At 38.2% G+C, this 26,614-nt stretch overlaps 1 protein-coding gene across 1 annotated transcript in view; it reads right to left on the reverse strand.

Moving 5' to 3' along the window:
* sorcs3b (sortilin related VPS10 domain containing receptor 3b) overlaps positions 1-26,614 on the reverse strand; it is a 112,091-nt gene that overhangs the window by 15,284 nt on the left and 70,193 nt on the right. Inside the window, 14 exon segments of the mRNA XM_048190845.1 lie at positions 4,223-4,354; positions 5,090-5,202; positions 5,374-5,497; positions 9,783-9,818; positions 9,820-9,873; positions 9,875-9,918; positions 10,181-10,367; positions 12,395-12,566; positions 12,825-12,938; positions 14,462-14,595; positions 15,050-15,167; positions 15,488-15,595; positions 17,394-17,485; positions 17,605-17,681. Coding sequence (XP_048046802.1) covers positions 4,223-4,354; positions 5,090-5,202; positions 5,374-5,497; positions 9,783-9,818; positions 9,820-9,873; positions 9,875-9,918; positions 10,181-10,367; positions 12,395-12,566; positions 12,825-12,938; positions 14,462-14,595; positions 15,050-15,167; positions 15,488-15,595; positions 17,394-17,485; positions 17,605-17,681 — 1,505 coding nt within the window.

Consider the following 26,614-nt stretch of genomic DNA (forward strand, 5'->3'; position numbering starts at 1 on the left):
TGTTTGTTTTTCACACACACACACACACACACACACACACACACACACACACACACACTGAGGGCCCTATTTTAACGATCTAAACGCAAAGTGTAAAGTGCACGGCGCAGGTGCACTCAGGGCGTGTCCAAATCCACTTTTGCTATTTTAACGACGGAAAAACGGTCCGTGCGCCGGGGCGCATTTTTGAAATGGGTTGTCCCTATTCTCTTAATGAGTAATGGGCGTAACGTTCAATAAACCAATCAGAGTGTCATCTCCCATTCCCTTTAAGAGCGAGATGCGCTCGCGCCATGGCGGATTGCTATTTACATGGCGGAATTTGTTGGCGGAAAAGCTGAACGCTTTTCAAGCGAAGAAACCGATCTGCTCATGCGCGAAGTTAAAGCACGCGAGCAGATCATCTACGGACAAGCAGGAATCCACCAAAGCTTCCCGAGGTGAAGAAGGCGTGGGATGAATTAGCAGTGATTGTGTCCTCGTCTTCTGGCATCAGATGTTTTGCTGAAATTACCTGTTAAGTGGCCAGTCAATCTTTCAGTCATCTGCGTTGGATGCAGGCTTTCAAATAGCTCCGCGCGATGAGTCAGTTAATATATATGTGTGCGTATTGGCACGATTGTTCAATTAATTAGCCAATTGCGTTCATCATTATATAGTAATAGGCTGAATTGAAAATAGGTAGCCTAATTCTAATACACGCAGTGACTATTCATCATTACATTTTTATATTTATGTAGTCTACACAATAAAATTCTTTTACACTGTAAATCCTTTTGTTTTTAATATTTGGCATGTTTGTGTGATGCTCATCCGTGTGTAATAAGCAAAGTCAACGCGCACTGTGGACGCGCTCAGAGGCGCAGTTTCTACCAACGCCCTCTAACAAAAAAAATATTGCGCCATTGACTTTAGACTTTAGACCAGGTTTGAGTTGGTCTATGGCGCAGTCTATTTTCAGCTCCTTAAAATAGCAATGCGCCGGAACACGCCTCTTTTTTTAGACCAGCACGCCCATGGGTGCACTAACTGGCGCAAATGCATTTACTAATTTAAGGACGTGGCGCTGAACGGGAAAACGCGAACGGCGCCGGACGCAAACTAGCAAACACACTTGCGCTGCGCCTTGCGTCGCATTGCGCCGGGTGTATTATAGGGCCCTGAATGTGCATACAAGCCAAGTCAGAAAGTCAACTTTATACAATATAGATTGTTTCACAGCAGCTCCACAATAGTAACAAATTCAAATTCTGCAGTAAATCAGCTCTAACAAACCAATAGTGTCATTCAGCTCAAGTCAGTTCTGTAATGACTGAGACAAATCAGACACAATTATTTGTTAGTTATTGCACCGAGGAATGTGCTGCCACATTGAAAGCAGAGAAGAGACACAGGAAATCTGCATCTTCCCTGCGTTTTCCACACAGAACAAAGACGTTACTGCATCAATTCTATAAATGAACAGGCATATTCCCATGAAATGGTATCTATTATTACTGTGTTGTATTGCAGTCATTGTATTTACATGTTTTATGATTTTTAAGTTTTATGACATTTAAGGTAACTTCAATCATGCCATGTTTAGTGTCTATACGTTCGTAGTGGGAAGATTTAAATGCTTGTGTATGCGGTATGTCCATACCTGTGCAACACATCAGTATTACAAGAATCTTTAATAGTTCTTATTCAGGAACTCAGCTTGTTAATCTTTCTTGGTCATAAAAGCCCTGACAGGAGGTGTGTTGTCACCCGGAAATACAACACCTTCATTGGCTGCATCAACCTTAAGAGGTTGGGCTTTGACCAGAGGTTAAAAGCTAGAGAACAATGCCACTCCCTCTCTTCTTCCTTGCTTCTGGACGACCGAACGGGTCTCCTTGCGGCCGGCCTCTCTAGGCCCGGCCTGCAAGGCCTGGAGGCCTCAGCCTACAAACTAGCCATGTGCTCATCATCCAACATGAAAAGACTGGCAACAACTTCGGACTGAATCCTCAAGATCTCTCCTCAGATGGCAGAGCCGATGCTCCTCAACCTAAGGGCATCTTGCAAGTATCGTACATTTTAACACTAAACAGCGATTTAGTATTAATTTGTAAGACTTACCTTTGCTATTGCGGAAGAAACCGATGATTCCTTTCCAGATTGTCTTTGACTTTTTCCTATAGCTCTAGTAACAGTACCTGCTCCGGTTCAACTATATCATTACTCATTCTTACCTGCAATCCGTATGTGTGTGTGACCTTTGTTGTATGTTATGTGTTTGTTAGTTTAGTTATGTGTTTGTGAGTTAGTTAATAAAGATTGTGCACAATACATGTTTGGTTCTGACTCTGTCTGCTGATAAATTTCCACTGAAGTGATTTAGATCCCGAACCTATGCTCTAAGTAGCACGGTGCGATAAGAATGTTATTTTTCCATAACCTGGAAATGAACATTTCTTAGAATCATTAAACAATCAACACTAAGTGTTGCCTGGACAACAGGTTAATTGATTGTAATATTAAGATTAATGTAGCTATATCCAGTAAATCTGATTAACATATTTACATATTCATAATTAATCATAATTAATAAATCATATTGAGTTATGAATAATTATTAATATTTCCCCTTTGAGTTAATTTGCTACAGTTCAGTATTGATTCAGTTCAGTTAAATACCTGTGTAAACTGTATACAGTGTATTTGTGCACATACATGTATGTGCTATGACAAACTCCACTGCATACTGAACAAGCAAAAGACACAAGAGAGTAGTGTTTTACATTTTTCACATCTGTGTGTAGTTTGGTGTGTATGTGGCTAATCATTTTACGTTTATGTGTAAAAATACCACTTTTAGAGTAGTTAAAATAGTTTTGAATGAAGTGTTTGCTTTTGAAAGATATGTGTGACGTTTTGCATGTTGTTTGTTTTGTGGTTTTGTGTATAGTTTTGAGAAATGGAGCCATAGTTTCAAAAACTGTGTGTAAGCAATCAGAAAAACATTAAAAAAATTAAAACATTTTTTATGCATAATATTTAAAAAAAGTGCATTAAAGAAATACTCCAAATAAAGTTCATAAAGATTATAAATCTATATAAGTAAATCTTAAGTGATATGTCAATAAATATGTTAATGGATTTGAAGTATACTTAGTATGAAATGCATTTTAAATAGATTTTAGTTTTTTTTTTCTAAGGATGTTATAACATTAAAGCAGTAAATATGTGTAAAAATCACAGTCAATAATTGAATGTGGACATACATTAGCGTTCAAAAGTTTTAGGTCGTCAAGGTTATTAATGTTTTTGAAGAAGTCTCTTCTGCTCACCAAGGCTGCATTTATTTAATCAAAAATATAGTAAAACACTAATATTGTGAAACATTATTACAAATATTATTAAAATAACTTTTCTATTTTAATATATTTTAAAAATGTACTTTATTCATTTGATGGCAATGCTGAATTTTCAGCTTTTAATTTTCAATATTCCAGACTTCAGTGTCACATGATCCTTCAGAAATCATTCTAATATGCTGATATGCTGATAAACAGTTGTGTTGCTTAATATTTTTGTGGAAAATTATAATTTTTTTTCAGGATTCTTTGATGAATTGAATGTTCAATGAATGGCATTTAAAATAGATATATTTTGTTATAAATGTCTTTACTGTCACTTTTGATCAATTTAATGCATCCTTGCTGAATAAAGGCATTAATTTCAGGGGGAAAAAAATTTTACTGATCCCAAACGTTTGAACAGCAGTCTATTTGTGTTGAGTTTATCAAAACAATATTTATAAAGGCTGCAAACCTTATTCACATAACATCTGTGATTATAAATCACTTGTCAGCCATTTAAAATGCCTTTAAATGATCATAATAAATTTTTCATTCAAAAAGCCTATATTACCTGAAAATGCAATCAAAAAATTAGTGCTGGTTTTAGCATAAATTTGAATTATTGTCAAGTATTAATGTGACTGGAATTTTTATTTCCTTTTATGGTTGCTGGGCATTACAAATTCAGCCCATGACATTTTTAAACCATGTGCATGTATTTTTCAGCAAGTTTATACGCTAGTAATAAAACCTGTTTTTACTGCCACAATAATTTATTTAGCCATCAGAGAATCATAATAGGTTATTTTAACAGATTGTATCAATCATCAGACCTTGTCATTTGGGGAGATCATAGCAAAGCATTTTATTTCTATGTGTGTGTGTGTGGTTCTTACCTTATCAAGCTGTTCCTCTGTGTGTGATCTGAATGCCGACTGGTTTGTCTCAGGTAGGATAAAGAGCTCAGCGGCAGTTGGAGTTCCAGGAAACACAGAGACCAACAACTGGTTCTCAGGGAAGCCACAAACCTAGAGAAAAACATAAAACACACAGATAAACACACATTTTTCATCTGCTACATTAAATTTAAACATTAAATTTATCAGCACGCAGCATTCATGATGAGATCTAAATCATGCATATAAGCTAGTCAATCATTTCATACCCGTTTGCACATTAATAATATCACAGTTAATGTTTGCAAATCACAAGTCATTCCAGTGAATCTCAAGAAGGTTGTAATATTTATGATATGATGTTGTGTAACCATATTGAAAGCACTCTGTTCAAGTTGAAAATCCAGAGGTATTGGGAGACCATTATATTTGTGCTTGAGCGACTCATTGTAATGGAGTTCTGCAGAGCAGTTCTTTGGCTCTGTTCTTTAATTGGCTGACTGGCTTTAGAGTCTCTCTGTTGCCGCATCAATATTCACTCTGAACTCCTGTGATTCACTCTCGCCAGTAGCACTACATTACCCTATCTCTCGCTCTCAGACTGAGGGGAAATCAGATGGATGCGTGAGAGCGCGTAAAGCCTCTCAGCCAAACACGAACCTCGCCGGAGAGCCCAGAAAGAGCCATCAGGCTTTAAACCGGCAGCATTTGAGAGAGAGAGAGAGGAAAGAGAATAGCTGAAGAGAGAGGAAGCGTGGTGAGCTATAAGCAGCCTTTCAAGAAATTTCACAAGTTCTTTTCAGTAGTTCACTGACATGAACAGAGCACTCCAACAGGAACTGATGATGGACTTTAAGCTCAGTATACCTGAGAGAGCGTTGCCCTGACAACACGCCCCACATCCTGTCTCCACTCGGCAACCGATGGGTTGTGCTCTTCCAGGTTAGGAGAGAATGAAAGCAGTAAAGAACGGAAGAAGTCTGGGAATGAGAGAAACAAGATGGAGGGATAGGAACAGTTTATTCTTTTGCAGAGAAGCTCTGCCTAAAATTCAGAGTATGTTTTGTTTTCAGATTCTCTGTGAAACTTAAAATATCACATTCTGTATCTCATAGAACATTGCAAAGTTCATGACTACAGGAGGTCTTCACCTCTGACAGCGATGATTTTCACATCCTGTAGGACTGTGCCTCCTGCCGACACCTGTACAGTGACAGAGTTAAGTCCCTCTCGTGTAAACGTGTGTGAAACACTTCCTTCCAGTGTGATCAGTGGCTAAAAACACACACACATATGAGACATTCGGTTCAGATTTAGCTGCGCAGAGAAACAGGAAAGCAAATCACAACCCTGACTGATATGCGAGTGGCAGAATCATTTATAGCAGTAACCAGTTACAGCCCTATATGACCAAATTCCCGCTGTGTTTCACGGTTCAGTTGTCATGCTTTTGATCTCGCCGCTTTCTGCAGATATACTGGTCTTGGGGATCTTCATGCTTTTTCCTAGTATTTCTTAACAAGCCACTCCGTTTGCAAAATGTATTTGTAATAACATGGAGGGCTTTGCAGATCTAATTTTGTGGTCCTTTGGTCTTGTTTTAGAACATGATGTTGGGCAGCAGAACTAAATTAGACTGACATTTATAAATGGCATTTTAACATTCACATTCATTAAAACAATGCAGTTATACTTTAATGCTGCCTAGTTTTCTATGGTAATGAAAGTAGTGAATACAAAACATTTTACTTTTAGTGTATAATGGGTTAATGCATTTACTTCACTTAAATTATTTACAAGTGTATCATTTTTTTTTAATATTGCTAACAGACTGGAGGCTCTGCTTTTTGCCTGGCTGCACTTGTTGGTGTATATTATTACTTTATTTAACATTAAATGCAAGCACATACAAAAACAACTGGCTTATAAAACAAATCTGGGCAACATTTTTGCTTCTTTTAGGACTGTGTTCTGTTTGCATTGCCCTAAAATAAGGTAAACAATGTGAAATTAACAATAATACTACAACAATAATACAATTAGATATTTTATGAAAAAATCAAAACAGGACATTAAATTATAATACAAAGTTTCTGTGCAAGTCAATGCTTTCAACTGCTCAGATCTGTGGCAGATTTCCAGCAGGAAAATGCTCTTGAACTTAGATGCATAATCATTAAAAGCTGCTCTGCCACATTTTTATGTGTTTCAGAAATGTTAAGCAGACCTGAACTGAATGATCTCATAGTGTGATTAGGAACATTATTCAGAGATGTTTGAAAGCATCATTAAATAGTGATTCATATGCCAATAATAACTCTAGTTTAAATCTATCCTAATCCTGCATGATACAAGAAACCAGAATAAAGCCTGTGATGATCTGGAGAACATTAAGTAATAATTAAAACAAAGGCAAAAACAAAATGTCAGCAATATTAACAACATATTCTACCATTCAAAAGTTTGGGGTCGTTAAGATTTTTTCATGTTTTTGAAAGAAGTCTCTATTATTTAAAATAACTGCTTTCTATTATAATATATTTTCAAATGTTATTTATTTCTGTGATCACAAAGCTGAATTTTCAGGATCATTACTACAGTCTTCATTGTTACATGATCCTTGATAAATCATTCTAACATGCTGATTTGCTGCTCAAAAACAGTTCTTATTATTATCATTTGAAAATGCCTGTGAAGCTTAATTCAGTGTGGGACTCTTTGAGGAAAGCTGGAAAGAACAGCATTTACAAACCCGAATCCAAAAAAGTTGGGACACTGTACAAACTGTGAATAAAAACAGAATGCAATGTGGAAGTTTCAAATTTCAATATTTTATTCAGAATACAACATAGATGACATATCAAATGTTTAAACTGAGAAAATGTATCATTTTAAGGGAAAAATAAGTTGATTTTAAATTTCATGGCATCAACACATCTCAAAAAAGTTGGGACAAGGCCATGTTTACCACTGTGTGGCATCCCCTCTTCTTTTTATAACAGTCTGCAAACGTCTGGGGACTGAGGAGACAAGTTGCTCAAGTTTAGGAATAGGAATGTTGTCCCTTTCTTGTCTAATACAGGCTTCTAGTTGCTCAACTGTCTTAGGTCTTCTTTGTCGCATCTTCCACTTTATGATGCGCCAAATGTTTTCTATGGGTGAAAGATCTGGACTGCAGGCTGACCATTTCAGTACCTGGATCCTTCTTCTACGCAGCCATGGTGTTGTAATTGATGCAGTATGTGGTCTGGCATTGTCATGTTGGAAAATGCAAGGTCTTCCCTGAAAGAGACGACGTCTGGATGGGAGCATATGTTGTTCTAGAACTTGGATATACCTTTCAGCATTGATGGTGCCTTTCCAGATGTGTAAGCTGCCCATGCCACACGCACTCATGCAACCCCATACCATCAGAGATACAGGCTTCTGAACTGAGCGCTGATAACAACTTGGGTTGTCCTTGTCCTTTTTAGTTCAGATGACATGGCGTCCCAGTTTTCCAAAAAGAACTTCAAATTTTGATTCGTCTGACCACAGAACAGACCACAGAATCACTTTGCCACAGTCCATTTTAAATGAGCCTTGGCCCAGAGAAAACGCCTGCACTTCTGGATCATGTTTAGATATGGCTTCTTTTTTGACCTATAGAGTTTTAGCCAGCAACGGCAAATGGCACGGTGGATTGCTGTTTTCTGGAAGTATTGAGCCCATGTTGTGATTTCCATTACAGTAGCATTCCTGTATGTGATGCAGTGCCGTCTAAGAGCCCAAAGATCACGAGCATCCAGTATGGTTTTCCGGCCTTGACCCGTACGCACAGAGATTGTTCCAGATTCTCTGAATCTTTGGATGATATTATGCACTGTAGATGATGATAACTTCAAACTCTTTGCAATTTTTCTCTGAGAAACTCCTTTCTGATATTGCTCCACTATTTTTCGCCGCAGCATTGGGGGAATTGGTGACCCTCTGCCCATCTTGACTTCTGAGAGACACTGCCACTCTGAGAGGCTCTTTTTATACCCCATCATGTTGCCAATTGACCTAATAAGTTGCAAATTGGTCCTCCAGCTGTTCCTTATATGTACATTTAACTTTTCCGGCCTCTTATTGCTACCTGTCCCATCTTTTTTGGAATGTGTAGCTCTCATGAAATCCAAAATGAGCCAATATTTGGCATGACATTTCAAAATGTCTCACTTTCAACATTTGATATGTTATCTATATTCTATTGTGAATATTGTGAAAAAGTTTATAAGATTTGTAAATTATTGCATTCCTTTTTTATTCACAATTTGTACAGTGTCCCAACTTTTTTGGAATCGAGTTTGTATTTGAAATAAAAATAACATAAATTTCTTTACTGTTATTGTTGTTCAATTTAATTTGTCCTTGCTGACTAAAAGTATCAATTGCTTTTTAAAATAAACAAACAAACAAATAAACAAATAAATAAATAAATACATAAATACAAATATTAGTCTCCAAACTTTGGAAAGGTAGATTAAAGGGTTAGTTCAACCAAAAATGAATATTCTGTCATTAATTACTCACCCTCATGTTGTTCCAAACGTAAGACCTTTGTTCATCTTTGGAACACAAATTGAATATTTTTGATGAAATCCTAGAGCTGTCTGACTCCTCAATAGACAGCAATTTAATTACCACTTTCAAGGCCCTGAAAGGTAGTAAAGATATTGTAAAAATAGTCCATGTGACTACAGTGGTTCAACCTTAATTTTATGTAGCGACAAGAATACTTTTTGTGCAGAAAAACAAAAATAACAACTTTATTCAACAATTTCTTCTCTTCCCTGTCAGTCTCCTAGATATTGTTGAATAAAGTTATTTTTGTTTTGTTTTTGCACACAAAAAGTATTCTCTTCACTTCATAAAATTAAGGTTGAACCACTGCAGTCACATGAACTTTTTTAACGATGTCTTTATTACCTTTCTGGACCTTGAAAGTGGTGGTTAAATTGCTGTATATGGAGGAGTCTGACAGCTCTCGGATTTCATCAAAAATATCTTAATTTGTGTTCTGATGATGAACAAAGGTCTTACGGGTTTGGAACGACATGACGGTGAGTAATTAATGACAACATTTTCATTTTTGGATAAACTAACCCTTTAAATGGCCAATAAAAATTTGCCTTATAGAGATCTTAAAATACTATCTGGGCTATTTTTAAGTTTTAAGTCTATTTATTTCTGAGCTGGGAGCATTTTCCCCTTGTGTTTTCCCAATTATGCCTATCATTTAATGAAAAACATTTTGACAGAGTTAGAATTCAGTTATTCTTTTTCTTTTGGTAGCAGTCAGGTGTTTGTACTGCAAAGGGGAAAAACACAGTGTCACAGTACATCCCCCACCAAAACATGGCTTTGCTTTTTACTTGTTTGGCCTCAATCCGAATCCATCCTAAAACAGGTTTATCTATCTGACCCTGGCAAGCACAATATCTTTGGCAGAGCCCTTGTTTTGTTAGAGGTCAAAAGTAGTACTGGAATAGCTGAATAACTGATCCAGGCCTCATATATAAATAATCAGTGTTTGAACCTCTGTGCTGTTATTGAACCACCAGTAGAAGGTAGCTGGTCCTGGGCTGACTGGGCCACAGCACTGCTGTCAGGTTGGCCTCTCTTCCTCTTGGTGACAACCACCGGTGCCGAAAGAAAGATACGCTCCACGGGACCTAACACGACACATTGGACGTGATATCTCATCAGACACAATATGAAGTCAATAACGATCACATTTAGCACCGTACACAACAGCAATTTCTTCTTCTACACATCTTTCATTGTGAGATGGTTCTGAAATAAATTGTCTAGATGTGTAGTGAGTGGCATAGAGGTAATTTAGTGTGACAGAAAAGAGTTTTTTACAGTGATGGCAGTGGCTTCTTAAAGAAAATTCAAATGTGTAGAAATATATGTGTGTGGTCATGTACATACTAGTGATGTGCAGATAGACTGAGCTGCTGTCAGTTCCCTGACTGTTCTGAGCATGTGCGGTGACCCTAAATATCCCAGCAACCCTGTACGTGTGTGTGATGCTGTCACCAAGGCGACTTATATTGGAGTATGACACTGAGATGCCATCTCCAAAATCCACATGGAGACTTGTAGACAACGAGTCACCCTACAGAGAAAAAAAAAAGAAAAAGAAAAAAACAGAGGAAAAAAGCAGATTTATTCTATGGTTTAATGAGACAGTGAGGCTAATTTAGTGGCTCACAAACTGTGGTCCACGGACTGCTGGTGGTCCGTGAGTTGATTGTCTGATAAAAAAAAAATAGATCTGTATAAAATTAAATATTAATAACCAACACCAACACACTGAATTAAAAGTTTTACACTACCATTCAAGTTTATGGTCAGTAAGATTTTATAATGTTTTTGAAAGAAGTCTCTTATGATCACTAAAGCTGTATTTATTTGACAAAAACACAGTATGAATTTTCACAGTCATCACTCCAGTCTTCAGTGTCACATGGTCCTTCAGAAATCATTCTTATATGCTGATTTGATATTTGATATTATAAGCTGAAGTAGAAATCTTTACTTTAACTTTTGATACATTTAATTCATTCTTGCTAATTAAAAGTATTAGTTACTCTAAAAACAAAATCTTACTGACCCCAAACTTTTGAACGGTAGTGTACTTAAATGGTCTTCTTAGCATGTGACTTGGCTTGTTAAAGTTCATTAGTAGCAGTCTAATTTCAGCAAAAGTATCAATATTCAATACCACAGGGAAGAACCGCTGTACATAGGCTACTGTCATATAGGGTGAATTCAGATTTATTGGGATCCTTTTTCCAGTCATCTCAATGGCAAAAAGTGTCCCAATCAAACTGAATTCACCCTAGATATTTTTATATCATCAAATGTTTTGTTCATCCATTGAAAGTCTAGGCAATCAATAACTTCTTCTGAAGAGATCACTTTATATAATGACAGATTTAAATTTAGGCTTTTAGTCATACATAAATATTGCTCAGTTACCATTACAACTATCTACCACCTAAATGTTTGCTCACTCAATATATATGTGTTTTTACAATGGGGTAATTTTGTTGCAATTGATAGCTTGATTTCAAACTTTAATTCTTTTGAAGACAAGTAAATAGTCAGTAATAAAATAAGAACAAATAAATAAATTACGAATGATAGCACAAATAAATACAATAGAATAAAGATACAAATGAAATAAATTGCTTTAAGTTTTTCTTGTAGGTTTAACAGTAGTAGGACTATTCAGGTAAGAAATACTACAGAAACTGAATAAAGTAATTAAATGTAAAATAACCTTGGATAGTCTTCATTGTAAAAAATAAATACAGATAACTACAGAAGTTACAAAAGTTATTCAGTCAAGAGCAGTGAGTGATTTTCTCTTTGTTGTTGCTTGTTGTTTGATTAACATTAAAAACATGGACAGCAACATGTTTATTAGGCTGCTGTCACTTTATGACCTGATGCATGGATCCAATATACTATTGCATGTGTGTTTTCTTTCTGAATTGTTAAAGTTCACTTAGAACAAAACCAACTGTGTTTATCTGAATACTCAGCAAGATGGACATTTGTATGTACATTTGTGTGTATTTGACCATTTAAGTGCAACAAGCCACGAAATAGAAATTAATTTGGCACTCTTGGGCTGCTTGAAAGGTGGCTTTATGCGTGCGGACTTTTGATGTGAGCACAGGAAAGAAAATTATGCAAAATCCCACGCTGAAATTCAGACCAACCTTTCTTGTGATTTGCATTTTTATTATGAATTTGTGCATGTCATTTGTTGTCATTGGAGACATCAGAGATTGATGGTATATAAACTGCTTTTTATTTTTTACACATTTTAGCAATATAAAAATGTTTGAAGTATTTTTTACATGGAACCCCTGCTCTCGCCAGACGGCATCCCGGTTGGGAAACACTGGTCTAGCAAATTATGGCTTGGCTCAAGACAGGATTGATGAAAAACATATTAAATGAGACTTCCTTATGAGATTTAGGGTTTGGTGGTTTGGAAATTTGTCTTATTCTTGAAGTGGTCTGCCACCTAAAAAAGTTTGAGAACCACTAATCTAAAGCACAACACCTTACCATATGAATTACTTTGTGTGTGTGTGTGTGTGTGTGTGTGTGTAGCTGCTAACTCACATTTTGCAAGGCTACTCTGAAGGTGATGTTTGTTCCCACTACAGCAGTGAGCTGAGAGTTGATGGTGCTCAGTTGTAGGCCACTTGGTGCTATGGGTTTACACTGTTGCATTCTGGGACTCAGTGTATCCTTCAGACCTTCTCTACAGTTATTCAACAGCACTCTCCTGTACCTGCATCGACATGCATAAATACTTTAGAAAACACCTCTGTTACCAGCAGAAACACAAAAAGGGACATGTAGTTGATACACAAACAAAAAAAGTTTTACTCAAACAATCTTATGCAGGCTACATATGGTAATTTAGGGCAGGACTGCTAATAATTTAAGCCAAACAGAAGATTCATATTGCATCTATGAATCATACTGCAATGTGTGTACATTTGCTTGTGGGTCTGTGTGTCTCTGTGCATCTGTGCGTGTGTGTTACCCTGTGCTGTTGCGGAAGCGCTGTCCATGGCTGCAGGTGTGTGCTGGTAAATTGACATCATACCAGAATGCAGGTGCACATTTTCCACTGGCCTGTCTCTCAAACCCATAATCACTGCAGGGAAATCATAAAAACACATAAATTATTCAGTTTGGTTAAGCTCCTCTCTATGATGCCACAGCAATCTATATAGAGAAGTGGCTTGAATATATAGACTGTACTTTATATACACTGCAAAATAAAGTTTTTTTCAATGGCTTTCTCTGGCACCATAGGATCAACTAAAAACCTATTTTTAAATTTTCACTGTATTGTTCCTGTGTTGTCTATATAAAAGATTCCCACTCTATCTGACATGATTTTTCCTTGACCTTTCCAGTAGTTTGCTATAAGTAGTTTATAAAAAAACATTATAGCCAAATAAATATTTTAAACCTGTTTAAAGTTTATTAGTAGAAAAGAGAATCAAATGTATAATTTTTATTTAAATGATTTGAAAATTAATTAAAAGTTACCTGTCTTATTTTTATTCATTTCTAAAAAAATGTGCAACTTACCACACATCACCTGATTTGTTGAATACCTCAGCAGTTAAAATTACAATTGCACTTGGAACAGTGTTACTTTTATTATTATTTATATACTATTGTAGTATATTAATATTTTGAATTTGCTTTTATTTCTATATTTTAATTTTAGTCATTTTATGTGATTTTGCCAATTGTATTATTTTATTAAAATTTCTATTTAGCTTTATTTTTATTTTAGTTTTAATATTTTTAGCAATTCAACAAACTTCTGTTTTCTGTTTCTGACTGTCTAACTTTTTTTGGTATTTAAAGGAAGCTCTTATAGTAAATGTAGTGTGTACAATATGGGAAATGTATGAAAGATAAAAGCAAAAGTCAGCATTGGATGAATAACATTTAAAATAGTTGTATTCATACCTAGATGGAACCCTGATGAGCAAACATTTCAGCAGCACAGTAGCCTTGAGTTGCACGTTTACAACGTTTAAACTGCTGTAGGGGATCAGGGCTAAACTCAGTAAAACTAGCTCATTCAGGCTAATCAGATCACTGCCACATTTATCATCCATTTAAATATTCATTACTTATTCATTTGGAGATAATTAATCATTTGACATTATGCTAATTCCACGCGCCTCTCATTCATATGTGTAATTTGCCTAAGAGCAGACAACTCTAATGGAGCCAGTGTGCGGTACAAGTGAGATTTATGTCGTCGTTATGATCAGTGCAGGAGCGTGTCTCCATGTGCATCGTGGTAGGCTTATAAAGACATCTCCATCAGTATAGCGATATGATTACGAAAGACCCATGTAAAACCAGGATTTACCTTGCCGCCTCAAGAGCAAGCTAATTTAATGTAGTGACTGCAACAGTATCATAAGCTGCACTGAGCAGACATGTGACGAAGGAATGTTTTTTTAAACATTCAAATGCCACTTAATTCATCTGTATAATTGGTTGGATCCCTGCAGCTTTTGTTCTCTGCATGTGACACTGAGTCCTTTGATCCGCAAGAGTTACTGTCACTCATTTCCTCCATTGGTTAAGCAGCTGCTCTGAATTTCCGCGCATGTGCACATATGCGTATGCGTGCCTGTGACTCACCACTCAAAGTCATAGAGAGTGCAGATGCAGGACTCAGCTGAAACGACTCGAGAATACTCCCGACCCAGAGTGCAGCGTGTGCCAGGCTTCCTCTTCATATACATCTGTTTTTCTCCCATCACACACATCTCGCCCTTAAATGCACATAAATGTCACTTATTCACATGATTTCCCCCAAAACAGGCTCACAGTTTTCCAGTTACACTGGATGTTACTCTCCTTCTGCTTAGCTAAGGATGGCTATAATAGTTTGTACAAATTTTAAAAAGCGTATTGTGCTTTCCAGAAACCAGATTTGACATGCACTAGATGCTGACTGTAAAAACACAATTGAAAGTCAAAGCAGCTGATGGACAACATGTCACCAACATCATGTGCCGAGATCTGTTGCAAAAATCCATTACGACACCATTAATATCCATTCTGCTTGGGCATGTTACCCCAGAGGTGAAAATAATCTTGCGTACCGCCCTAATTACTAGCGAATTCAGTGCCAAAAGAAACTCATGTTGAATGTTGAGTGAGTGAATTAGTGCTTTTCTGTTGAGACCGAACAGCAAGGCGTGTTGATAAATGTGAGGTGACAACCTTGTTATGGAGGTGCCATGTCTGAAAGTCTCCGTCTGTGCATTTCCGCCCAAACAGGGAGCTGTAGTCAATCTTTATCAGCTGCCAGTCGGAGTGGTAACTAAAGTGCCCGAAGAATCTACGAGGACAGAGGTGCTTAAGTACAACAGGATGTGTTTACTTTTTTTTTTTTTTATTTTTTTTTTTACATTGTTTACAGTTGCTAAATGACCAAAAGGACACATTTTGCTACAGCAAATCCATAAAGGACTAATAGGAAGTGTCAGTAAAACTACAGTGCTGTCAGTACAAGTAAGTGTGCAGGATCATAGTCCAGACATGCAAATGAAAAGATTGAATCTGATAATAATGATCCCAACTAAGTGAGGGTTCATTACTGACACCTCCTGGACTATTTAAATCAGTGTGGCTAAGAAGATGAGGTAAAATGATTCTTACGTAATGATCCGATTCTCAGTCTCTGGAGTCATCAAAACCCCATCAACAAATAGGGGTGTAGACGAAAAGCTGAGTTTGTCCCACTGCCGGCCTTCATCCAAACTAATCCTACACACATACACAAATCTTTTTCATTTCACTGGCAAAGCACATTAGGTTCATATTCTGATTAATATACTGTACAGTGCACATTTGGAAAATACATAAAAATAGAAGATGCATTTGTTCAGTCATCTGAGAATATTTAGCAGATCCACAAAAACAAGTCATTGTGGAGTCACTGCATTAACATTTAATGTGGGCTGCATCTGCATAATTACATTAAAATCAAATCTAATCAAATCTCGTAGAAAAATATCAAGACAAAATTATTCACCATACCCCACTTGTGTTTACATTTCCTTCTAATCATTATGAGTCATGTATAATGTATATTATGTCTCATTACACATTCAGTCTATTTTGCATTTCATTGTTCTATTATGTTGCATCTCTTTATTCTGCTTTCCTTCTGTCCTTTGCATTACATTTTGTTATTTGCTCTCTGTAAGTGCCTCTTCAGTGTGTTTTGTTTTCAGATCTTTCTATGAATATCTTGTATTTAAAAGCCCCTGACTGTGTCCATAACATTTATTCTTGGGTATTTAGAGCCCTCCTGTTTGCCCCATACTCTGAGTTTTGAATGTTTAACCTGAACTTGCAGGTTAGTTGTGTGCTAGTTGTGTTCTTGGCGATCTTTGTTTAGATCAAGTTAATTTAGGGGTAAGTTGGTTCTATAATTTCAATAACAAACTGCAAATATCTGGCATTGCTGAGTTGACAGAAAGTGCATTTCTGCATTCATGCTTTTAATAGTAAACAACATCTTTAATTTATACACTCCATCATTCAAAAGGTTGGAGTCAGTACGATTTTTCTTAAGAAAGTAATACTTTTATTCAGCAAGGACACATCAAATTGATCAAAAGTGACAGCAAAGACATTTATATGTTAGGATTTTCATTTCTAATAAATGCTGTTCTTTTTAACTTTACAGTATATTCATCAAAGAATCCTGCAAAATTTGTATCACAGTTTCCACAAAAAATACTAAGCTACACAAATGTTTTTAACATTGATAAGAAATGATTCTTGAGCACCAAACCTGAAGGATCACTGACGTGACACTGCAAGATTTCTTTTAGAAACCGGCCTCAAAACTGTTGAACGATAGTGCATATCTTTACTTCATAATGCTTTTAAAAGCTTACTTTCTCTGTATTTTATTGTTTCCAACAGAAGCAATAGTCTGTTCATCATGGCATATTGTCATGTAGAAAGGATTTTCTGGTGTGGTGTTTCTGTTGCTGTAGATATGGGTCAAAGTCACCCAAGTTGATGGCTGAACACCCGCACACACATCAGACTCCTGTTCTAACATCAGCAACCCACAGGAAGATACAAATTATTTTCCGCAGCCTAATTGATCCTGACAACGTTTCAGAGCTTAGTACATCAAAGCCGCATGTGTGACGTAGCAAGAACAACATGTGAACGGAAGCCCACAGAATCCCACCTCTGCTTCAAACCTTAACCCTCCCCAACATGAGCATAAAAGCCCTGGCAAACACAGCCACCTGCACTACAAAGCCACGACAGGCACTTTCCGCTGAAAGGATTCCAAATGTTTGATATGATAAGACCTATTGCCTGCTGTTTCTATCTGCCAGTCCTTGTATCAAAGCTGACGTTTAAGCATGTGGGAACTTCAAAAACTTAGTCTGAATAAAAAATATGCAAAAAGTTAGAGATGAACTGCAATGCACTTAAAAATGCATAATCTCTCTAGTCCACACATATAACATACATATAATGTGTGAAGGCAGTGCATTTATTAATGTTTGTGTTTGTATGTATGTTATCTTACCATAAATGGCGTGTGGGTACAGCAGATTGTGTAACAGCTAATAAAGCCCCTCCGTGGTCCAAAAACCACACACTGTGCTCCTCTTCAAAAATCTAAAGACAGTGTTTACAAAAATCTGCAATGTAATTCAGCATTCTGTGACCAGATGCTTTTATCTTAATACTACTATAGTCAACACTCAAGGAGGTGACTCTGCTGGTGAGCAGTTTACCTGTCTCCATGTGTTGCCAGCATCAGAGGAAATGAACATTCCTGTATTAGAGAAGGAAAGCTCAGGCCCAATGTTACCTGAGAGAAAAAACACTGCTGTAACTTTGACAGATGGATTATTATTAACCATACATATGCTGGAGGATGAGATTTGATTCTATTTCAATAGAGTTTATTAGAATAGAAAGGAAAACAATAGAATTCCAACAGGTAAAAAAAAAAAGAAAGAAAAAAAAGACAAAGAGGACTGTGGTATTCATTGCATTTGGGTAATTATGCACACACAAGAAAGAACATAAACACATTAAAGCTCTATACTGCACTACAACAGAAAAACTATTGAATTTTAATTGATACTTTTTCTCACATTTTTCGGAAACTGAGCAAATATGATCCAAATCTGTCTGTCTGCTACAAGATAGTTCATAGTCTAAGTCAGAGTTTTTAAAACTCTTTGATGCCAAAAACTCCCAAATATGACACTGCCCATATCATAGGCCCTGTTTACACTTGGGAAAGGATTAAAGGATTAGTTTATTAAAGATTAGTTTATTAGATTATTAACCTGTTAGCCAGCACCCCCGCTTTTGGAAAATCCCAAGAAATGACATACCCAAACTAAAACAGATACAGTTCATGAACCCTTTGCACTAAAAGCACAAGTAAGGTCTCATTTGAAAGCAGACACTTTGCAGTTTATGGTAAATAATTAATTAATTATTGTCACAATGAAAAAAATAGTTAAAAATAGCTTCAAAGTTTTGAAAAGTTATTAGAAATGTATTTTTATGAAATATATTTATGAAAATAAAAGTGAAGTTGGCCTTGTGACAATCTAGAAATGCACTGGAGCTAAAGCCACATGTCTGACCATGTTATATTTCAAATATGAAGATGATAAGTTTAAAATTCTGAGTTTTATTACATGTTTTTCAAGACCATGTCATGAGACTTTATTTAGAAAGGACCCTAAAATGTTAACTGATGTTTATTGTCATCTATTCAAGTGTATTGTCTATATTGTGTTTGTGGTGCTAACTGCCCCATTCAGTTTCAGTCTCCCCTGAACACATTCACACCTCTCCAGCCTGCTTATGGCTCTAATTATTATTTTCTTTTGTCTCTATTATAATTACTGATGTTCTATTCAAGATGATTTAATCCCTCATTTCATTCACCAAACTTCTCACTTCACCTTCTTTCAAACTGTATCTAATGCCCTTCTTGGAAAAAAAAAGAGAGAAAAAAGTGAGCTTTACGATTCAAAATGATTTATTTACATTAGCTCAGAACAGGTGCATCTCTGGGCTCGTTAGCATGTTAGCTTAGCACACCAACAAAACACGACAATTTATAAGATTAAAACCACGTTTTTGCTCCAAACTTACTAGTCGGTTGTTTTAAATAAGCTTCTGTGACGTGGTGTGCCTTCGGATCAAAAATCAGACAGAAAATATATAATTGAATGCTATTCTGCACAATGAGAAAAGCTATCTCGATTAGCATTGCATTATAAATATAATCTACTATTATGAATACCTGACATGGCGTGCAGAACACAGATAAACTACATATCATCACAATCGTGTATTAATTACTTTCAAAAGTGACGTTCTGTATGTTTATATCAATGATTATAGCGATGTCTGGTAGCCTCTGTTAGTTCCTTCTATGTCACATGATCTCCTTCATCATGTGTCATAATTGTGGACTAAGTGTGCACAGAGCGCCCTCCGGCTGCAGGTATGAGTTGAAAACACAGTAGTCAGTGTATACAGCGCTCATATGACGACAACAGCGTGTTTTGGGTAAAAATTGAATAAATATTACTCCTCTGTATAAAAAATTGACATAAATGTACGAGAATCCATCAATATTTATCCAAATGTGGATGCTTTATTTAAGCTAAAAGCCCTGAGGGATGTTATTTTGTGGAGTTTTTTCATGACAATCTCACAGAGTTTTTTTTCTCAATGGCTGAGGCTGACGCTCATATTTCAATGAAAAGGTAAGGACTCAGTTTCTCATATTCATAACTCCCGACGCATATTAACAAATAATGGTCACTATACGATGTTGAGAGTAAAATAAAGATTAAAAATTGAAGCTCAAGTCTTAGATCTTTTTAATGATGTATAGTTTGTCAAGGTAATTACATTAAATCTAACAGTAAATTTGAGCTAATTTAAACAAAGAAGCTTCGGTGCGTCGGTGCGCCAGTAGCCTACAGGTTAACAGGTTAAAGGATTAGTTCACTTTCAAATGAAAATTACCCCAAGCTTTACTCACCCTCAAGCCATCCTAGGTGTATATGACTTTCTTCTTTCTGATGAACACAATAAGAGAAATATGAATAAATATCCTGATGCATCCAAGCTTTATAATGGCAATGAGTAAGGATCAATGAGTATGAGCTAAAGAAAGTGTCTCCATCCACATCCATCCATCATAAGCATACTCCACACAGGTCCAGGGGGTTAATAAAGGCCTTCTGAAGCAAAACAATGCGTTTGTATTTGTTACGTGCTGCGCGTGTTTTGGATGTTTTTTCTTTCCTGCCTCTGCTTTCTGTCCTCTGTGCTGTCTTGCTCTCAGGTCCCCGCTGATTGGAGTATGCGACTGTCACTCTCTATCAAGAGGTTGTAGCTGCAGCCAATCAAGTGCCGCCTTGGTGTTTAAAAGTCTTCCGGCGTGTACTGATCAGGAGTGCAGTGCAGTGTGTATATTTATGTATGTCAGGCGTTTAAGTTAGAGCCTGTCATAACTTGTTTCTTTTGTTATTCGGCGTGAATTCAACATTTGCCTTTGTACTATGTGAAATGTTGTGAGTTAAGAGTAACTTATTACCTTTTGGGGAAACAGAACAGGTAAGCAGGTCGCGCGACATACATACTGCCCGTAGAGATTTAATGTTATATACAATAGGTAAGAGGTGAGCGCCCTTTCTGTATTTTTGTTTTTTATTTAGAGTAGTTTCAGTTAAGGCGTCGGATGCGCCGAAGATTTCGGTTTTGCTTTCTGCATTTTTCTTTGGTTAGCCAGTTTAGAGGATTTTGTGGACTTAGTTTATGAATTATTTTGTTTTATTCTTTTCTTTAATTTGGCGCCACCATAGTTCTTTTCCCCATTGGTTAATTGTATTTTCCTTTCTTTATATTTCCTTCCAAACTACATTGTAAAATAGCGCACTCACATGCTGTCTAGTGGCTTCGGCTTTTTGAAATAATAAATCAATTGATCATAAATGCTTTTGGTGTCTGGTCTTTTCTGCTGCCCGCTCCGTTACAACAATATAATATCTAAATGTTACGTTCTAACCCTAGACCTTTTTAAAAGTTCGTAACAGTATTAAAAAATTATCCATATTTAAAGGGATACTCCACCGTTTTTTCATATTAAACTATGTTATTCCCTTAACTAAGACGAGTTGATACATACCTCTCTCGTCTCAGTGCGTGCACTAAATCGCTCTGTCTTGCGGCGAAACTTTGTTAGCACTTAGCTTAGCCCAGTTCATTCAATAGGGGCCAAGCAGAGAAGCTACCAAACACCTCCACGTTTTCCCTATTTAAATACAGTTACTCGAGTAGTGTAACTCGACCTAGGACGGTGACACAAAACAAAACGTTGCGCTTTTCTAAGCGTGTAAAATGGATAACTATATTGTATGGCGGAATACCATAGCAAGTGCTCGGGAGCACTTTGACTTGGCGCAGTAATATCTTCACTTGTGAAAAGTCCTCTCACCGGCCCCCGCTCCCTCTCCTCCTCCCTCTCATTTCCGTCAATAGAACCAACGTGACCTGCTGATACGAGAGAGGTATGTATCAACTCGTCTTAGTTAAGGGAATAACATAGTTTAATATGAAAAAACGGTGGAGTATCCCTTTAACAAGTTATGAAGTAAAATATTGTCTAAGGTTACGCATGTAACCCTGGTTCCCTAAGAAGGGAAAGAGATGCTGCGTCGTCATTATGACACATTGGGGAATCCCTTCAGCGTAAGCTCTCCTGAAAGCGTATGCGACTACTTCTGAACACTTCTGATGGACAGAACAGCAACACAGCTGTTTCAGCCTACTGATCTGAAGCAAGTGGCTCCCAGGCACACTTTGGGGAATGACATATCCACGTCACCATGCTGACGGAATGCCTGTCCTGGTGTGAAGCAATTAAGGACATGAGCACCTGAGATCCCAACATGGCTGGCAGGTCCAAGCTATAGAACCTGATGAAGGTGTGTGGATAACAGGGCTGTGGAAGATGCCATACTTCTTGTGGAATTTGCTTTAAGGGGCAGAGGTAAAGGCAAGCCATGCACCTCGTATGCCATAGAAATAGCCTCAACAATCTACCTGATTAGAGTTGGTTCAGTAGCAGGGCAGCCCTTCTTAGGGGGTCCGAAGAATACCAGCAGTTGATCAGAGCAATTGTAGCTTTTCATGTTTAGCCGACACTTGAGGAGGATGAAAGGCCTGGTTGACTGGGTCAGTTTAACACCTCCTACACCATATAGTAAACATTCTCCACTTAAGAGCATAAAGTTTCCTCATGGAGGGAGCTCTAGAGTTGAGTATTGTTCTACTTCCTCAGTAGAGAGACCTGCATTTAGGGACTGGTCCCCCTCAGGGGCCATATCCACAGTTTCCACATCTCCGGTCAAGTGTGAAATTTTGAGCCCCCAGCTTGCATTAGGAGGCCCCTCCTGATGGGAATCTTCTAAGGCCAGAATGGAGCTACCAGCAGTAGCCGGACCCTGTCCTGGCAAAATTTCTGTAGAACTCCCGGAGCAAAGCGATCAGGGAAAAAGCGTACAGCTGAAGCCTCGGCCACAGCTGTACTATGGCTTCCAGTCCCAACCAAGCTGGATGAAATAGGGAGAACCATAGGGTACAATGCTAATTCTCTCGAATTGCGAAAAGATCTTTACCCGCCTGACCGAATTTTCTTCAAATTAGCTGCACCGTCTCAGGGTGTAGCCTCCATTCCCTGGGCCTCAGCCCCTCCCTCGACAGGACGTCTGCTCCTAAATTTGGGGGTGTCCTGGGATGTACATCACTCTCAGAAAGAGCAGTTTCCCCAGGGACCATAGGAGGATCTGGTGTGCCAATTTGCATAGAGGGCATGACCTCAGACCTTCCTGATGGTTTATATACAAGACCACCTATGTATTGTCTGTCCAAACTAGGACATGATGGCCTTTGAGGTCTGGGAGAAAAAGCCTCAGGGCTAGCAATACTACGAACATCTCTAGACAGTTTTTTGTGCCAAGAGAGATGATGTTCGCTCCACAGACCATGGGTTGAGCGGCCTTCCATGACCGCACCCCACCCTGTGCGGGATGCATCCGTCGATATTATCTTGTGATGACACGATACTCTTAGCACAGGGCTTTGAGACAGGAACCAGGTTTCTTCCGTATGACCAAGGAATGAAGGCACCTGCATTTCCCCTCGGGAAAAACCCCCAGGTCCTGAGCCACCACTGTAACGGTATCATGTACAGGAGGCCAAAAGGTATGATGTTGGACGCAGCTGCCATGAGCCCAAACAGTCTCTGAAACTGTTTAACAGTGATAAACTGGCCTAGCTTGATTCTGGACCCCACCGCCAGAATCGTCTCGATACGTGCGGGAGACAGTTGTGCCCGCATCGTGACCGAGTCCCATACGACTCCTAAAAATGTCTCTGGACAGGAGATAACATGCTCTTTGCATTGAGTCTCAATCCCAAGCGCTTTATATGGTTGAGCCTAAGAGAGCCTGAGATGTTGTGCCGCCAACTCTTGAGACTGAGCTAGTACATGCCAGTCATCTATATAGTTGAGTACCTTTATGCCCTGGAATCAGAGGGGTGCTAGGGCTGCCTCCATGCATTTTGTGAAAGTGTGTGGGGAGAATGCTAGGCCAAATGGAAGAACCTGATATTGGTAGGCTTCATCCCCGAAAACGAACCTCAGGAACTTCCTGTGTCCTGGAAGGATGGAGATATGAAAATAAGCGTCCTTTAGATCGATCATGACAAACCAGTCCTCGGACTTGATTTGACACATGATAAGAGGTAACGTTAGCATTTTGAACCTGAATCTCCTCAGAGAACGGTTGAGCTGATGAAGATCTATAATGGGACGTAACCTTCCATCCTTTTTCAGAACTATAAAATACCGGCTCTAGAACCCGGTGATTCTCTCTGGGTGAGGAATAATATCTATGGCCTCCTTCGCCAGAAGAGATTGAACTTCTTGCTCCATAACCTGCGCCTGCTCGGGGCCCACCACTGTATTTAGAATTCCATTTAATTTTTGTGGACAAACCCCGAAATGGAGTCTGTACCCCTTGCAATTTGTACGCACTACCCATTCTAATACATTTGGAAGCATTTCCCAGGCGTGCAGGTAATTTACTAAGTGGAAGAGACTCGCGTGGTGGACCCCTGACATGCATTCACAGCAAGGTTTAAACGAATAGAAGTTTCTACTAGGGATGGGCATTTTTGGCAATATTTCATTTCGATCATTGATATGTTTCAAAAAACGAGTAATAGAGTACTCGGGGGGCAGGGCGTATGCGGGGGGCAGGGCATGGCCATCTTGGAGATAATGAAAATATCTGAAGACTGTAATGAAAATGAATGTTAAAAATAAAAATATGACATGAAAACGTGTCTATGAAAACATGAACACGTGATAAGAACACTATTAGATTGATTATGATGCAGCAATGTTATTAATAAAGAAGCATCTAAAAGGAATAGCTGCCTGAGGTGAAGAGTGACTTTATGCCAATAAACTGAAGTCTGTTCTATGACACATTCTATGATATTAATCAGATAACTTAGATACATAATACAGACGTAATATTACAACTTGTATCTGCACAAAAGGATGCAAATGCCAGTGAACTTGAAGTTACGCGCTATAGCGAGATTGAGAGAGAGCTCCTGAGAGATACCATGAGAGAAACATGGGCAAGGACAGAATTTACTATATATTCCTATAATGTTCTCATTATAATGCTATGTTTATGGCAGATTTGTGTTATATTTTCATCTACATTATTAAGTGATTCCATAAATCGCCTGCGCGTTTTCGAAGCCATACAAATAATATGAATTTGCCTATGCCAGTGGTTCCCAACCTGTGGGCCACGGCCCACTAGGGGTCCTCATTATCAAAATGAATGTACAGTGAGTGTTTTATAATGGATGCTCGCCGAACAAGCGTGTTTTGGAGAAGTTTGAGAGGATCAGTGGTGTTATATGTGTTATATGTCAATAATTTTGAATAGATCTGCATAGTTGATTTCGTGCCGTGTTGATTCAGAGCGGAGGTGGGCCTTAGTGTAAAAAAGGTTGGGAACCACTGGCCTATGCCATTGAACAAATGATGAAAAAAAGCACTGCTGCATTATTATAACATCAGTATTTTTATTTATTTTAAAAAAGAAACATCTAAAAGCAATATGGCCGTCTCAAATAACTCAGATATCGGCACTGCATTTAGCATGAAATTAAACACTGACATGCAGCGCATTTGGCATGTTAATAAATGTTGATATCCCAACGCATCCTATATTAGATTAATCAGATGTAGCTATTACAACTTTCATCTGCAGAAAGTTCACGAATGCAAATATGAGATTGACTGAAAATGTAACTCCGATTGCACTTTTTATAAACAGCCAACGAAACGAAAGCACAACAAATTCACATTCTATTAGGCTACATTAGTGTCACTATTGTAATTTTTTTATTTATTCTAATATTTTAGAAATATATTGGATTCAATTTGCACTTTCTGATCAACCAAACTGTTATTTTACAGTATGACAATCACTGATGATTATTGCTGAATTAATTATGAATAAAATTTAAAGGATATTTTCAGCACAAGATAAAAGCATGGCACTGCACAGCTTGCATTGAACTGTATTTTCATCTATCTTGTCAAAGTGAAGCCAGACATCACTATGTGACTTTGAGGCCATTCTCTCTCACGTCTTTTGACGCATGCTGAGGCAAGCTAAACAATCAGAGTTTCAGAGTTCAGGGTGCCGCCCATAGTGCTGCTATAACCAATCATGAGAATTTGCTGGAAATAGTTGTGCTCCGAAACGCTGTGGTTAACAAATCGATTTCCTGAGGGCTCCATGGAGGAGCAGATGTATTTTGCACCAGCCCCGAAAGGGGGCACCCTCAGAGGCCTGACTTGACCATAAGGACCTCTTTCCCGAAGCCCGCTTAGAAAGAATGGCGGTCCTCAGATCAACTTTCTCCTTTGCAGACTTCGGTTGGGAGTGTGGGCTCGAGAGGCCACACTCTCCTTTTGTATGAGGAGGTTGATGCATATGGATGGGTCTGCCCCTTGGCAGCAGCCCCATGGGATTTAGTGCAGTGTGGTATGAACTAGAGCCCTGCGCGGGACTGATTTCCTTAACCCGCACCTGCCCGCTCCCGCTGAATGTCTGACCAGGACCGCCCGCTCCCGCAACCCGCGTGTTCCACTCCCTCCCGCACCCACAATGTTTGTGTCCACTCCCACCCGCTCCTGCGGACTTCCTCTCAGAGCTTGTGAAAATAGGCCTAAACAAAGACTCTCAGACTAAATTCGTTCAAGTTAACATCCAGAATAACAGACTTTAAACATGATTGCTTACTCCATATTACTATGAAGGAAAAGTATATTGCTGACTGACTGCGGTCGCAGACTTGTGCGTCTTTCTTCCATGATCCGCCCGCACACACACTGAATGCCCTCTCTGATGGCGCACTAGATGCGAGAATGCTCAAAATAAAACTTTAAAAATTTTAAGAATTGTTTCCAAGTGTCTGACTTGTCTTGCTTTGCTTTTGTCATGTAAAGAGCCACTTTTATTTTCTTCTCATCTTCATTTGTTGACTCCATTTCTATTACACGCCAAGTCCCACCATTCCCCGTGGGTCTCCAGCAAAGTTTTCTGACCGCCCACTCCTGCCCGCAGCAAAGGTAAAACCGCCCGTTCCCGCGAGATTTGT

Source organism: Megalobrama amblycephala, linkage group LG5 (assembly GCF_018812025.1).
Source record: "Megalobrama amblycephala isolate DHTTF-2021 linkage group LG5, ASM1881202v1, whole genome shotgun sequence".
NCBI lineage: Eukaryota > Metazoa > Chordata > Actinopteri > Cypriniformes > Xenocyprididae > Megalobrama > Megalobrama amblycephala.